The 15,748-nt window shown below is 37.7% G+C and overlaps 1 protein-coding gene across 1 annotated transcript in view; it reads left to right on the forward strand.

The window, feature by feature from the left end:
- Nucleotides 1-15,748, forward strand: part of EVC2 (EvC ciliary complex subunit 2) — a 78,239-nt gene that overhangs the window by 60,692 nt on the left and 1,799 nt on the right. Inside the window, exons 17-21 of the mRNA XM_075148699.1 lie at nucleotides 3,661-3,888; nucleotides 6,095-6,315; nucleotides 7,735-7,822; nucleotides 14,504-14,694; nucleotides 15,596-15,697. Of these exons, the coding sequence (XP_075004800.1) occupies nucleotides 3,661-3,888; nucleotides 6,095-6,315; nucleotides 7,735-7,822; nucleotides 14,504-14,694; nucleotides 15,596-15,697 (830 nt within the window). The remainder of the gene's footprint in view (nucleotides 1-3,660; nucleotides 3,889-6,094; nucleotides 6,316-7,734; nucleotides 7,823-14,503; nucleotides 14,695-15,595; nucleotides 15,698-15,748) is intronic.

The following is a 15,748-nucleotide window of genomic DNA, read 5'->3' on the forward strand; positions in this document are numbered from 1 at the left end:
GGATGCATCTCCCTGAACACCTTGCTACATAGCAGCTGTTGTTAGTGAAGTATTAAGTGGCTGGCTGAATCAAATATAAATTCCTTGCCTTCCTTTAGAAGCTTCTGGTATTTGTTAACATGTCTGTTTTACTGTTAAGGACTCACTTCCATTCCATCTTCTCTTTAAGAATCACCTAAAAGGGCAACAACTTTCACCACTGAAAAGAGGGCAAGTCAATGGAAATATCACAACTGAGACCTTAAAAAAAAAATTGGACAGTCAGACAATATGGCTCTGAAAATTGCTAATTGCTTTTGAGAACATTGTCTTGTGTCACAGTGTTCAGTAGTATAATAATTAATTAAATGTGCCTTTCAGAACAAAAACTTGAGTCTTACTTGAGAAATTAGTCTTGTGCACAGGCTTTTGAAGAAAGTTTTTTTTTTTAAATTATTATTACTATTTTTGTTTTAAATATTTGCCTTGGCACTGAGGTGCGGAATAGTCTTGCTTCTAAGCCTTAGTGTTATGTCACTGGCTCATAAGAATATCTTGAAATAATACTTTGGATTTTGAAAATAAATTTGCTTTGACAAGATAAATAAACCAAACCAACAAACAAACTCCCCCAAAAAGACTGAGTTAGGGTGGGATTGGCTGTCTTGTACAATCTATATCAGTCATGACTTGTAGGATGTTCTGCGGAAGTTTTGATCTTGATTTTCGATTGGTGCTGCTAGAGTACAGTGTACACGTTCAAATGCCTGTGAACTGCTGGACTGTGAGCTTAAATGGGAGATGCTAAAGTTACTTGCTTTTCAGTAAAAAGCATTTTACAGAGAACAGAAGGCCTCAAATTCACTTTAATAGGTTTTTTGCCTGCCTGCAAAGAACGTAGAAGTATAAAAAACTATTATTATTATTATAATTGAATTTTTTCTTTCTGAAAACTGAAACAAGAAACAAACAATGCATATTTCTGGATCTATCCTAAAGTAAATGTCATCTACTTTTTTTGAAAAAGTACTGGAAGGCAGCTCAGCTCTTTTTCCATAAACTCCCAATTTTGGCCATCTCTCTTGCTTTTCACTGGAGATCTCTGCCTCCCATGTTCAAATATAACAGCTTAGTTTTTAGCATTTTGGTTACCGTATTTCCAGTATGATCTCTGAGTTGAATTCTCCTCCTAACTCTAATATCCCATATGTTTATTTGTACTTCCTTATTATTTAGTGTAACACACCCACATTATTCAAGATCGATTTGTTAGATTAACAGTAATGTTGAGAGACAACGTCTCTCTTTTAAGATGGAGATTTGTTAAAGATATCAAGAAAATGAATCTTGCCTCTACTTTGTGTCTGTAGGATGATTTCTTACTCTTGTGTTGTAATTGGCTTAATTCACATTAGTAGGAAATATTTCCTGAAGGTAACCTTCCATCTCTTGCATTCAGTGACATTCCAGATGATGTAATGGAGACTTTGGAGAATATCCCATGAGCATGAATGAGAATATCACAAGCATATGTGGTTCCAAATCACATTTTAAATTCAGCTGTATCTACTGGATAATTGAATTTGTATGATACACAACCACGCTTAGCAAGTCCCTTATCAATAAAATTTCCGGAGAAAATTCGTGGGCATTATGTTACATATTTATCGTCTTAGGGATCTAAAAACTTGGTGGAAGCCTCCTTAAATGCTTCTTTAAAGCTAATCATGAATAGAGTCAATAATGTGTAATTCTGATTAGCATGAATAGAAAGCTAATAACGTTTTAATGTCTTGAGTACATACCATCTCTATTTGTGCAAAGATATTCTGAGGGGCAAAATCAGGTCTTGTGCCAATGGGAAGTCATACAGTGTCTAAAGACTACAGTTGACCTTTACAGTGTTGTAGTTCACGCTTGCAGGGTAAATACTATTGGTCTTTATTATTATTATTTTATAGACTGGTAAAACTGTAGAGAGATTAAGACTGCATGTATAAAGGTATACCACAGCATGCCTACCATGCTAAGATACTAACGATGTAGGTATCTCAATTAAATAAGGATGTTCATCTCTGTCTGTTCTTTAAGAGAGAGGCCAAACTTGATGGGATAAATACTTTTCCATAGAATGCAAATGTGAGTACCTGCTCTTAGGTGCCACGGTGATAGTAAACTTACCAAAAACTTATTTAAAAGTTTTTGAGATGCCTCCTTTGATGGCTGTGGCTCTTCCATTCTGTCACAGGCAATAGTTACTTGGGCATTGCTGTTAAAATACATAATACTGGAAACTTCTGAAAATGCTGATTTCTGAAAACTTTTTTTTTTTCTTGGTATGTTGTGAAACCTATCAGATTAGGTTTGTCAGGACCAGAAGAGAATTTAGAGATGGAGCGAGAACAAACCCTGCCCTCCGATACCCAGCAGTGTACAGATGGGCTGTTTCTGTGCTTAGCTTTATTCTAAATCCAGCATGTAAGGCAGCAGTTGATATCAACACCAAGTAGTGGGGTTGGAGCTCCCATGGTTGCATGTGCTTTCTCTCTCTCTGTCTCTTCTCTCTCTTTCAGTCCAACTTCTGGGCCCGTGTAGATAATACAGGGAGACAGAATAAAACCAAACTGATAATTATTTATTGTCTTTGAGGATTCAGCTACCCAAATGTTAGATACGCAGTGTAGCCATCAATGTCTAACCTAGACGTCCACACTTATACATCAGTGCAAAAACATTTTTTAGGATACGAAACATACCGAGAAGTATCTTTTCCTTTCCTTTGACTATAAAGGGAGCTTAGAGTGACAAGCTCAGATGGAAGCATCTAAAGAGGGTAATTGCAATTACCACAATTGTGGCTACTATCCACGTTGTCCTGCAGAAAAATGGTCATAGTGGCAATATCACTGGCTGTGAATGTCAGTGGTACAGCATGGAGGGTTCATCAATCACGTTGCATTTGATCGTGTGCTTGCACGTGCCGTGCTTGCCTTTCACCCTTGCATAATTTCTGTGGATGTCCCATCAGATGTGTGGCAGCAACATAGTTGTTGAGTTAAATCATTTTGATTTAATCTTGTTTGATGTCCATGCAATCCAGTTTTAATCTTGTTTGAAATCCATTACCAGTAGACTCTTGATTTACAGTTTAACTTTGTTTTATATAAGAGGATTTTTGGTTACTTTTTTAAAGAATAGTAGGTTGAATTTCATTGGTCAATATTAACTGACACTTGCCAATTTGAAACTAAATACAGTCTTTCTATAAATTTTGTATTTTTGCTAGACAGAAGGATGTATTTTATCTTCCCATTTAACCAATTACTTAGGTAAGCATAGGTTTATTTATATTTTTAATTTTTACTTTTATTATATTAAACATTTATTTTTAATAACCATCTGTTTGAGGTTAGTATTTAATATTAAAGTTATGACTAAAACAAAGCCTGATCTCTTTGAAATGTCTGACCTTACTGTAGTATTTTTTTTTATCACTTAAACACAGTAAAAGCTTGGAATTTAATGTTAAAAGCACTTTTTAAAACAGTGTATTACATTATAACAGCATTGATTTCTTTGCTGCTTTAATCCTGCTTGTTAATTAGAGAGTAGTTAAATCATGAGCATGCATGTAAGATTTTCTGTTAATCTTGTTATCTTTTGTGTTTTGGTATTTTTTAGGTTAAGTACGAGTTGCTGCTTGAGAAAGAGTGTCAGCTGCGCGATCTGGAAAACAAACTTGGAGAGTATATTGCTTCTTTAGCCTTTCAAAAGACTGTTAAAAAATCCAAAATTTTGGAGCTGTATACTGCTATTATAAGTGTACAGGCTTTGCTTTTTGAACAACTGAGCACGTCAAAAACGCTGTCAAAATTGGAATGTATTCAGATTTTAGAAGCACATAATCCTGTAAGTAATGAAGTTGTGAAAAGGATAAATTCCTGTTACGAGACAGCAACTATCACAGTAGCTTATTTGACTTTGATTTAGCTGTGCTGGTTTGGAGCTCCCAGTGGCCTGGCCTTTAATTTCTGTGATGATGTGCACTTTAATGCACTCAGTCAAAGAAATAAAGAGAAGGGAAGTATAAGAGCCAGGGAAGATTGTGTATTATTATTATTTATTTTTATTACAGTAGCATCCAGAGATCTACAGTCAGAAAGAGCAGTATTTTGCTGGCTAGTTAGTGTTAAAGTTTTGTGGATCGCAAGGAAGACAATTGGAAAGTGATTGTGAGTGATGACTTGGGATAGTGTGTAAATTGTCATGACTGTGCTATAAAATTGTTCATGTTATAGTGCTATCCATACAGTAGAATCCCTAACCACACAATATGTGTCAATCACCGAGTTTTTAAAGATTATATATACAGCCTCCTACCTGTCTTATCTCCCTCCAAGCACAGTCATACAGTTTAAATAGTAGAAACTTTGGAAAGACCTCTTCCCTTCATCGTATTTATTACATACTTGGTGTGTGCCAGTTTTCTAATCCTTTTTTAATACTTCAGTGCTCTGTATTCATAAGGGTGGGTTTTTTTTTTTTTATATGTCTTCTATTTGCAACCATCCAAGTGAGGCTTGGGAGAGCACTGGAGTAGAACAACCAAAATGGGTTTTTAAGAGCAAAACCTCTTTGCTAGAGGGCATCATTAGACAGCTATTGCTGTGAAAACTGCTTAAATTTTAATGCTGTCATCTTTACAGAGTTTCTCTTAGAATGGCAGTTAGAATGCTTGTATGCTTCCAGTTTTGTTTAAATTTGTATTAAATCTGTAGGAAATAGTGAAAGTTGTATGGAGACGGAATATTAAAAATAATTTAATCTGGAATTACGGCCTTTTATGCAGTAAGTGTAAGAGGGCTCTGCAAAGAGGTTGCTTTTAGCTTCTCTGTCCTTGAACAGATGAAGAAAAAGGGTTGAAGGAGAGACGGAAGAGAGATCTAGAGTAGCTAGCACTGGATTCTTTAGCCAATGTGCAAGAACTGACTTGAGCCCTATTTTGGGGAAAAAAAATAATTTTAGGCATTGTTTAAAGTGCATGTTAGGCTTGGTGTACAGGGCCTGTCTCCTGGTGATCAAACCTTTCTCTCTTGCTGTGTTTTATTTCTGCTCCTTTGTCACACTAGCTGGCAAATTTAAATACCTGTTACTTTAAAACAAATATATTAGAATACACAGGATTCTCTAATGCTGATGACATCAGTGATAGTTTTGCCAATCAGTGAAACAAACACATCTGGCTATATGTGAATTTGCTTCATCCCCTTAGAGATAGCAAGGTTATGTTTGATTTTGGTATTAGGAGAGTGGATCTAAGCTCCGATGTCAAATCTTGCTGACTGGGGAGCAGATACTTAATTAGAGACGGCATGCTCCAATGAATTTCTAATCTGAATGCAGCTGATGAGGTGGAGGAATTGAATAAAATTCAGCATGTTCTCCAAACTACAGGTTGGGAAGTAGGGTGCTGAGATATTAAGCAACTTGTTTGAGGTCAAACAACAATGACAGTGGAAAACTGGGCTAGTTTGACTCTTTGACCAAAGAGAGATCTTCAGCATGAGGGATCCGGTCCACTTAAGACTTTGGTTTTTAACCCTTTGATTTTTAGAGCATTGTATTTTAACCCTAATTTTATCACGTATTTAATGTGAGTTATTGTCTTCTAACTTCAAACCTCTTTGATATTAGCTGTTGATTCAGTATAACTAAAACTAGTCAGTCAGAGTTTCTCAAGCTGTTTCAGTGGCTTTATGCAGCTTATAGATGAATTCTAATGGTGCCATTCTTTTGTTTGGATCTCAGCCATGCTGGTAGTGTACTTTCTAGATGTCCTCTACAGTGGAAGGTTTCAGAGAGCATTGAACTTTAACACAATGAAAATTGACTCATATCTTTCGGCATTGTTCTGATATTCATAGCGTGCGAGTCATGTTTACTGAAGCCATGCAATGAATTGGAAAGTGTAATGACTGCAAGTGGCTGGGTAGAATGAGAAATGAATAAACTAATATCACAAATTCTGATACCATCTTTTTTCTTCACTCCAAATGCAATTTGTTCTTCCAAGTTAAATTATTACTTTTTATCCTTACATGTTTTCAATCTCTAGGAGATTGAAGAACTTGACAGGAAGCTGGAGTATGAGATATTGCATAAGGAGTCAGCCCAGCAGCAGCAGCAGCCGCCTCTAATGAGTAGGCAGAGGTGGACTCCGGATGGATTGGGACTTTCAAGTGAAGCTGTGGAAAAGAATGCAGACAGACAGGTGACAGTTCTGCTAAGACAGGCCATGAATAAATGTAGGCAATTTATAAATCTGCACCAGCAAAGGTAAGTGGTTTGGTCTCAGGTTTTACTGTTACTGCAGTCCTTATAGACCATAAGATACCACAGAGAAACAGCAGGCTAAATGTACTGCTGTGCTGGGGAGGGACTATACATCTATGTTTGAACAGTGCATTTTTGTGATGTGGCCCAGAGCATAACTGAGTAGTCTTAGGAATATTGAAGTAAGAAACATGAAATAATAATAACTTAGTTACATATAGATGGTGATGTGTTGCATGGCAATCACCATTTCTTGATGGGGACAGTGGAAAACTAACTTTCGTCTCCCAAGAAGATAGGTAGGGACTTCAATGAAACCTGATCTGCTGGGGTCGGAGGAAGTAGCTGAGACAATTTAAATTGAATTTCCATCTCCACTGTCACTGTAGACTGAATTCCTTGTCATGCAATCATTTTTGATGGGATATATAAACTCTTCTTCAGGGACAGGCTCAAATTTCACTTTTCTATGGCCAGTTTTTAAGTAAAGTTATCAGGGAAAAAAAAAATGCCTCTTGGGAGGTATATAGAAGTATCTGTCTTGTCGTGAAGGTTGCCTAGCAAAAATGAGTGATAATTCGCAAAATTGTAAAGTATTGTATTACGTTCATTAGGGTTACAGGAGTTAGAAATTACATTTCCATGTGTATTGCACAGTATTAAAAGCTTACCACATTTCAGGGTTCATGTAAGATCCTGAGAGGGTGCTTTCCATTACAAAGAGGGTTTTCCATAAAATAACTGATATATTAAAAATGGCTTTGATAGGCTTTGAGTGGAGTTATTGCAGTCTTAAGTCTGTTTTAATTCTGAAAGGGCTAGAGCTCTATTCGATGTAGATTAACAACTCTCCTGTTGCAGAAATAAAGAGCCACTAGAAGAACAGATAGGTTACTAGCTTGTGGTTACTACTATAGAGATATATCAGTGAAGCCTTCAAAGAAACTGCAACTAGTCTTTACTATATACCTGAAAACATAATGGAAGAAACAACTTTCGTACTTTTCCCAAATGACGTGAGGATGGCTTCATGATTTGGTCCAGAAACAAAAAAATCACAAGTAGTGAGGAAGTTAACTGTTTACTATTAAATTCCAGCAACAAAAAGATCCACAACTTGCCATAAAGTGTGGTGATGAAATTTACAGAAGAGGATGGGAACAGGTTGGATCATGTTGCTTTGGAGCGAATCCAGATTTGAATTGTGTGCAAGAGCATAGCCTTAGATTCTGCTCTGATGTTTGCTTGGTGGTTCAGGGGAGAAAGGAGAAGTAGTTGGCTTATTTTAGAAGTTATGCTGATGACCCAATTTGGCTGACAGAAAGATATGCTTCCTGAATGGATAACTTTCAGATATTGTTTCTTATAATACAGTTATTGTGCCTGGGAAGATTTCAGTGTTAATTCTATCTTTCACTTCAGCTTGAGAGACGAGCAATGGAATTGCGCAGTGCTTGAAGATCTCCTGGAAAATATAGAAATGGATGCATTTTTGTCACTTTATAGTCAGGTAAGCATGAAATTGAACAAAGCTTCCAAGTTTAAATTACAGCTATGTCCGGAAATCAGCTTTTCTTGCTTTTTTGGGAACCATTACAGATGTATTTGGACCCAGTTCTGCTAATAGTCACTACCAGTTCTGGTGTTTGCAGCCTGTATTATCATTCACTTCAGATAATTCTGGCCTACTTTCAGCCTTTTGATTTTTACTGAGTTACACTTTTTGTTCACTTACAAATCCTTTCCAGGGGTTGTCCTGTTCATTTCATTCTGTGGAGAGAACTAAATTGCCTGAGTTTCTGGTTTACAGACAGATTTACAGTTTGATTTTCATGTAATGAGACAAGGGTTTTGTTTAGGCTTTAATCAGTGTTAGAAAAGATTTTCATTGATTGTGTTACAAAACTAAATGATAGGAGGACTGCTAGTTAAATTTTCTAGTATCAATACTCATACTGTTTTTAAAAAGAGCATCACCTCTTCAGGTAATTGACTATCCGTTGGCTGCCTGTCAGTGCCACAGACAGCATTAAAAATAAATTGCTGTTGTCCCCAAGTTTTATCTGCAGGCCTTGGTTGAGATTTGTAGCTAGCATCAGAAAAGAGACTCGGTGTTGCAGCTTTTCGCATCAAGTATCTTGCCTCTCAGGGACAAGTGTGGTCGCAGTCACCTGTATCATAAATTGGGAGCTTCAGAGGCCAGCAAGCCAAGGAGGGACCGCTTAGACTAAGGGTCTCTCAGCTTTTCCTGTGTCTCAGCTTGTTTCTGCTCCGTTTTCTGAACTCTTTATCCTCTCTTGAGTTAGATGTCTATTTAAGGTCAGCTGCTCTCATGAAGAATTGGAGTGAGACTCCTGTATGTTATATCTGCCTTAGGAGATTCACCTGGAAGGTAGCACATCTTTTCAGATCCTTACTCTGATTTGGGTAAGGAACTTGCATCAAGATCTCCTAAAGTTCACAGGAGCGTGATAATCATTTCAGCCTCTGCCTCTCATGTGGACACTCGGGCTCCTTTCAGAGTAGAGTCCTTCCGTGAGCCTTGCTGGAAGAGACTTACCTCTGAATACCTGGTGGCCTGATGGCTACGCTGCTGTCCTAGAGTGGAAGATCTCACTTTGTGCTAATGAATTAAATCAGGCCGAGTGGGAATTCAAGCCTCATCTTAACACTTTCCAAGAGCATCCTATCCTCTGGGCATAATAATATAAACACCAAAAACCCATTCCAGTGTTGGTATACACTTGCAGAGTGTAACATTTGAAGGTCTTTGCTGAGGAGGTCATGACCAGCGTTATCAGCCTTCCGGTTTTAAATCCAAGCTATGTATTCCCTTAGAGTTTGGGGTTTTTTTTAGTATTATTATTATTTTCCTCTTTGATCCCCCCCCCGCCTCCTGTTGCAACTGTTCTTTTTCAAACTGGCTTGCTACCCTGTTGGCCATGACAGTTTGGGATATTGTAAGAAGATGTGGCTGTCAGGAGCTGCTGAATTCTGTTCCAGCCTTCAGTTCCTTCTCACTGTTTTCTGGCCCCATGGCCTACTGCACATAGAGCTCCTAACGTTTTGTTGGGACTTCACAGAAATAGCATCCTGCTGACACTGATAAAAATTCCTGTTGCAGGCCTTTGTAGGGTATTTACGATGTAAATATTCATATGATGGTGAGTTTTAATCTTATTGTTCCTTTATAACTTTAAACTTTAGATGTATTAATATACGCTCCTTTAAAATAACTTGCGTGATGCTGACGAGGCAGTCACCCACTATTTTCAGTTATTCGTTCAGTTGTGGAACGGTGATGTGAGCAGTGACAGCTATAACACTTTTCAGAGGTGATATTAAATTTGAGGCTTTATTTGTCCATTTGTAGTTGCAGTTTGTCTAATAGCTCAAGATTTCAGAACACTTTTCTAGGAGAAAAGGTGATCTCTTGTCCTGTTCAACGTTCCTTTTTTTTGTAGAACCAGTAAGGAATTAACAGGCTTGTGTGAATATTTTGCTGAAACATACAGTGCTTCAGATACATATTGAATATGATAAATATAAGATAAGTCTTAGATAAAATAAACTCTGTTCAATGTCAGTGGAAAATAAACATCAGAACAGATACAAAAATTGAAGATGCTTTGAAAGGTCCTTTGGGCTTTGCTGGTCTTTCCCTGTACTACCATGGTTTAAATCATTGGTCTTGGTGGGCCATAGTCTTGTGAATTCTTTTTAAACCGTTCGGGTTTTTTTTCCTAGTTCATTATATATTTATCTGACAAAATATGTTGCATCCAGAAATGCTGGCCATTATAAAGGCTTTAAACAGCATAGACCAACTCCTACAGATTAGCACTACCGAGACCATTATCATAGTTTAATTTCAATGCTTATAAATCCGCTATTGCCTTGCAAGCTTGGACTAATTGAAAAGACCTTGTACAGTGTTTATTTAGGAATTTCATAGGCTGGCAAAACCAATCACCACTAAGCGGGAACTCTTGAAGGCTGCATTAATCTCATACTGTGGTTCTTAGTTTGCCATACTCCTGGGCATAGAAGATGCATGTAACAAGCCAGCTGCTCAGCAGAAGAGTTCTTATCTTGCAAAGGATGTCGTGAAATGTTTTTCTGCTGCTCTTGAGTTTGGTTGTCTCTGATAGAGCCTAAGTATCTACCTCCCTCGTGAAGGCATGAATTCAAGATGTGTGGCATGTTAAGATGAATGCTGAAGCATCTGTGTAAGACTTGATGGGAGGGAAGAGAGACAAACCCAGTGGCTGAGTGCTACTGCTGCTGGCTGTGAATCATTCATTTCAAGTGGAACCCTATCCCAAGAGAGCTTGGCTCTTTTCTTAGCATTTCAGTTCAAAGACAGTGCTCTTTTTCTTTTGGAAGTGTTAATCATATTTGTCATTGGACTGCCTAGGACTAACTAGGAATATGCTGGTTTTGCACGTTATTGTGGCTTGTTTCAGTCCTAGAAAGTTTTATAGTTAAATATTGACACTCCTTGTTCTGTATTCCCCAAGGTCATACCACTTGGCTGGGGGAGAAGCTGGATATTGCTTTTCTACAGCATAGGTAAACCATGTTGCTTAAGTTGCTGACAATTTAATTGTCTTCCTGTGATGGTGGTTAAGTTTCTTTGGCACAGATACATTGTGAAAGAGCTTCTGAACAGCATGGCAGGTATTCTGCAAGTTGAGAGGTTAAAATCATTGTTTTGCAGATTACAGATGTATGCAAACAGAATATGTCATGATTTTCACAGTACCCAGTCCTCTTAGCACCCTAGCAGGTGAACAATGACCCTTGATAATTACAAATTTTGACATCTTGAAGACAGAGATTAAAGAGCATCACTGTCACCTCACTGGACTTGAAAAACTGGACGGACTGTTCTTTATGTTTTGTTCATAAGATTCCCTGAAGAAATAATTGATTTGTGTAAATATGCATTAGATATACCATTGGAGTTTTTGTGTTTATATTTATTCATATAAAGTGTAACCCAGAGATATTCTGGGACATACTTTTTTGAAATTCCATAAAACCTATACATATTTACCCTGCAGTTGTACAAAACAAAATTTCTGTTCTCAGAAAGTATAATAGTATAATAACTCCAACGATAATTCCAAACCTGACTACTCTTAATTCAACTGTAAAGAAGTATGTGCTTAGTAGAAGAGTAATTTATTAAGGCTCACGGTGTAACATGTTCCTACTTTTGGATGTGCTTATCCTGTGAGCTGATGGGGGAATTGATTTTTACATCTTTTTTTCCCCCGTTTCCTTAAAATTTATAGAACACATTACATTGGCAAGTATTAGGAAACTATAGCTATTGTATCTCTGTTTCTTACTCTCATTCTTTTCTTTAAAGAGGATTTTCCCCTTTAGACTAGTTTTCAGAGCTGTGGATGCAGCCATCTCTGGAAAACCAGATAAGTTTTACTTTCCTATGTTCCGTGTGTCAGCTTACATCCTTATTGAGGCAGATCTAGGTCAATAAGAGATTTGCTTGAATAATAGGGAGTTCAGGATCGTAAGCCTCATAGCTATAGCCCCAGGTACACTAGTTGCATTTTAGAGACAACAGATGATGCAGGCAGACTGTCATGTGGAAACAGCACAGTAAGCTCGAAACACAGCATGGATCGAGTTCATTGGTTCTTGCATTGGTTGTTTAAATACACATTGCTCAGTCCAAATACTTTAAAGTAATTCTGCTGTTTGTAAGCTACAATTAATTCCTGTTTTTATTTTGACCAAATTTAGAGAATACAAATGAGGTTATTGGTGGCGCAAGTAGCATTTGTATCCATTAGAAGTTATGAAAAAAGTGAATTTCTAATCTTTATGGTACTTTACCATATGATATACCTGAAGAATCAAACTCATCCCACGCTGGAGGGCTTTTGGTCTGACTAGTGTGACCATTCCTGTGTTTGCATGCACGTTCACTTCTCCTTCCCGCCTCTGCAAGCTGATCTGGGTAGCTGTGAGCATCCGAAAGTGCTGCTCACTGCTGGTGCATGTTCACACATCAGCACTCCCTTTGCCGTACGTATGCTAGGTGCACCTGGCCGGTGGGTGCCTGTGCCACTTTTGGTACTGTTGACAGCATTGTGGCACCTTGCAGGATTACTTCATCATGAATTCTGCTGTGTTAGAAAAGCATTAAGGGTTGCCTCTCAGTCCAAATCATACTTGATGCAGAAAGGTAAGGGTCAGAGTGGAGAAAAGAACATTTTAAAGAGGAAACAATTACAGAGGAAAGCAATACTGAACTTATGATGTACATCATCATCCGCTTATAAATTACTGAGTTAAAGATCCTGAGACCATTTAGCCAAAAAGGGCAAATAGGTTACAGAGATGTCATTTTTATTCTCACTTAATGGTTTTTTTTTTGTAAGTTTCTAGAAGAACAGTTTTTAAAGACCAAAAGTACAACACAATTTCTGTATAAAAATTGAACTTAGGTGTCTGTATTAAGATTTAAGCTCTTATTTACATTCCTCTCCAGAGAAGAATCTAATAATTTCTTGCTCTAAGTAGCCTGAACAGACATCTCTTCTACCTAACTTTGGTGCCTGTTTAGGGTGAAAATACTGGACATTTTAGATACCATGTCACCTTGCTAATCTCTCATCAGTCTTAGGATTTGGTCTTGTTCATTCTAGTTTCTCAGTGGTTTCCGTGGAAAACCTATAACAACACTGAAGAGCCCAGGAAACTTTGGGAAGTGGCTAGTTTTCCTGCCTTTTGGGGAGAAGTTCTCTGTTTGGAGAACAGTTATGGGAAAAGGAGGTTGATTGATTTCTTTATTTTGTGTGGCCGTCTAAATTTGGGTTAGGGCTGCCTTGGGGGTGATTGCTTTGTTTGTTTTTACATGGATTTAGCAGAAAGAATTGTCCTTTACAGAGCATCTTTTTGGTGAAATGGCTTCTTTCAAAGAAGAAGATTCACTTAGACAGGGATCTCCTAGGTGCATTCGCTCCTCTGAAAATGTGTCATGCAAAAAAGAGGCAGAGTTCAAACATTTGCTGTGACATTTCGAATCCACTATGGACAAAGAAATTGGCTGTCTTCCTGCATGGTGGGACCTTGTGGGTTTTTTATGTGACATGGGCTTTGTAGTCATCTCCCCCATCAGTGCTTATAGGAGCGTCTACAGAGTGGAGGTGACTCAGCTGTTATGAGTCATCTCGAACATTTCGCACATTTTACCCAACTTCAGCTACCTGAGATACATGTATGGTTTGAATAAACTACAACAGTATTTTTCTGGCATTTGAGGCATTTATCTTGCTTTAATTTGTTCTACTCTTTTCTTTCCAGTAGTTCTCAATATATTGTAGACTTTTCATATTTGATACGCATGAGAAATCCACAGAAACAGCCCTGGGGACACAGTGGTTTTGACAGGAGAGCAGAAAATAACAACGGCGTTTCGGTGTTTGGAGGGAGGCAGGAAATGGGGCTCGTTGATTGTCTAGGGAACAACTACATTTGAACTTAGTCTATTTGAACACTATGTGAGTCTGCTTTACCACTGATCTTTGGGCCAAAAAAGAGAGAATGTTTTGTGGGGTGGGAACACCAAAACAAAAACAGATGTTTCCTTCACCTCTTAACAAATGTTACAAGCTGTTCTCTGAGTTTATCACAGAATCTGGTGTTAAGAGAGGCTGAACAACGAAGTACTCAACCATGGCAACATGTAAATGTTGTCATTAGGTTTCAGAGGCTATTTTTTTCCCCTAATTTTACAGACCAAGGAATGCCATATTGCTTCATTGCTATCTTGAAAGGATTTCTTTGTAATAGTACAATCCATAAATTAACTAAACCTTACATGCTAGAATATGGTTGCATTGTGATTTTTCAGACCGAAGGGCATCGAGTACATACCCTAAGGACATACACTAAGATCAACTGGTTGTTTAAGATTTACATTGCCTATATCCAGAATGAAATGGACAACCGTAATATATATGGGCCAGTGTGGGTAGAAACAGTGAACGTGGGACTATGACCACTTGACACCAAAACTGTCACCACTAACTTGATTTTCAATAATATTTTTTGTTTCTATAATGAATAATTCTTTAATGATTGTAATTAAAATTCCCTACCCCTTTTTTTATTTTCAGTGCTAAATTTATCTGTCTGCTACTCATTAATCCTTTAGGAGCTCCAACTGGCAGGTTATTTAGCTAAACTGACGAGGGTACCAATGGGGATATTGCACAGGATCCTGAACTTGTTGCTGCCCTCCAGCTCACAAAGTGAGGTTCTTTCTGTCCTTGATTCCATCAGTAAATATTCAGATGGTGTTGCTGAAAGTGAAAGCGCAAATGAGTCTGGCAGTTGTAAGAAAAGGTAAGCGTGATATTTTTTGGTAGACCATTGCAAGAGAAGATTATTGCTTTACATGTATATGTATTTGCTGGACAAGCAGATTGACAGCAATAGAAAAAATCACAGGTGCATAAGTTTCCCTTTGAAATATTTTTGTGGGGTAAAAATACTTTGAAACTGCTACCTTATTTTGTGAAATATTTTAACGATTAAAAATGGATTGATAAAGAGTTAATAAATTTTATAACTTTATAAATTAAACAGTTATTTTATAGATTGATAAATCTTGTTCTGATCATTTTCTTTCTGTTGACTTTAATTGCAGTTTATTAAAATATTTTCCTTCCAGCTTTTTGTATTTATAATATTCATAGCACACCAGATTTCAGGTGTCTATAGCTTCTAAAGATACAAAGGAGGTCCTCCTTTCTAATAATGGAAGTTTCAACCTTACAGATGCCTGTCCCTTTGTAGTTCATTACTGAAGTCCCAAGTGGCTACTGTTTTTCCCTTTACTCACAGAGACAAGTAGTCTCCCAGAGCCATCAGCCCTCCAGTTTATCCCCATTAAAACCAGCTGAATAGTTGTGCAGCTAACACCCAGAGGTGCTCCTGGACCCTCTCTCCCAACTCCCTGCCATGACATGGGAAGGGGAGAAAAGCAGATGGGGCACTGGGCCCCCTAAGTTGTCAGATGTGAATTGTCAAGGAATAGATAAAGGTCCTTGGGACCATGCCCTGAGGTGTGATCTTAGCTGATTTAAATGATTTGTGGCAGGGCAGCAAAAATCCTTGAACGCTTTTACTGACTGTATTCATGGTATTACTGCCATGGGTTTGGTAGCTAAAATCAGAAAGGGGAGGAAAGTGTGTATATTTGGGGATTTGCTGCTGGGAGTTTTTTTCTTTCTTGCTCCTTCAGGAAGAACCAAGAGTTGTGGCAAGCACTGGAGAACAAAGTAGAGCAAGATCTGATAAACAGAAGTTTGGAAAAGATCCCTTCTCTAAACAAGAGAACAGACAGGTAAGGAGAAAACAGGAAGAAACATATATGATTTTATTTTTATACTTCATT

This window comes from Calonectris borealis, chromosome 4, assembly GCF_964195595.1.
Source record: "Calonectris borealis chromosome 4, bCalBor7.hap1.2, whole genome shotgun sequence".
Classification (NCBI taxonomy): Eukaryota; Metazoa; Chordata; class Aves; order Procellariiformes; family Procellariidae; genus Calonectris; species Calonectris borealis.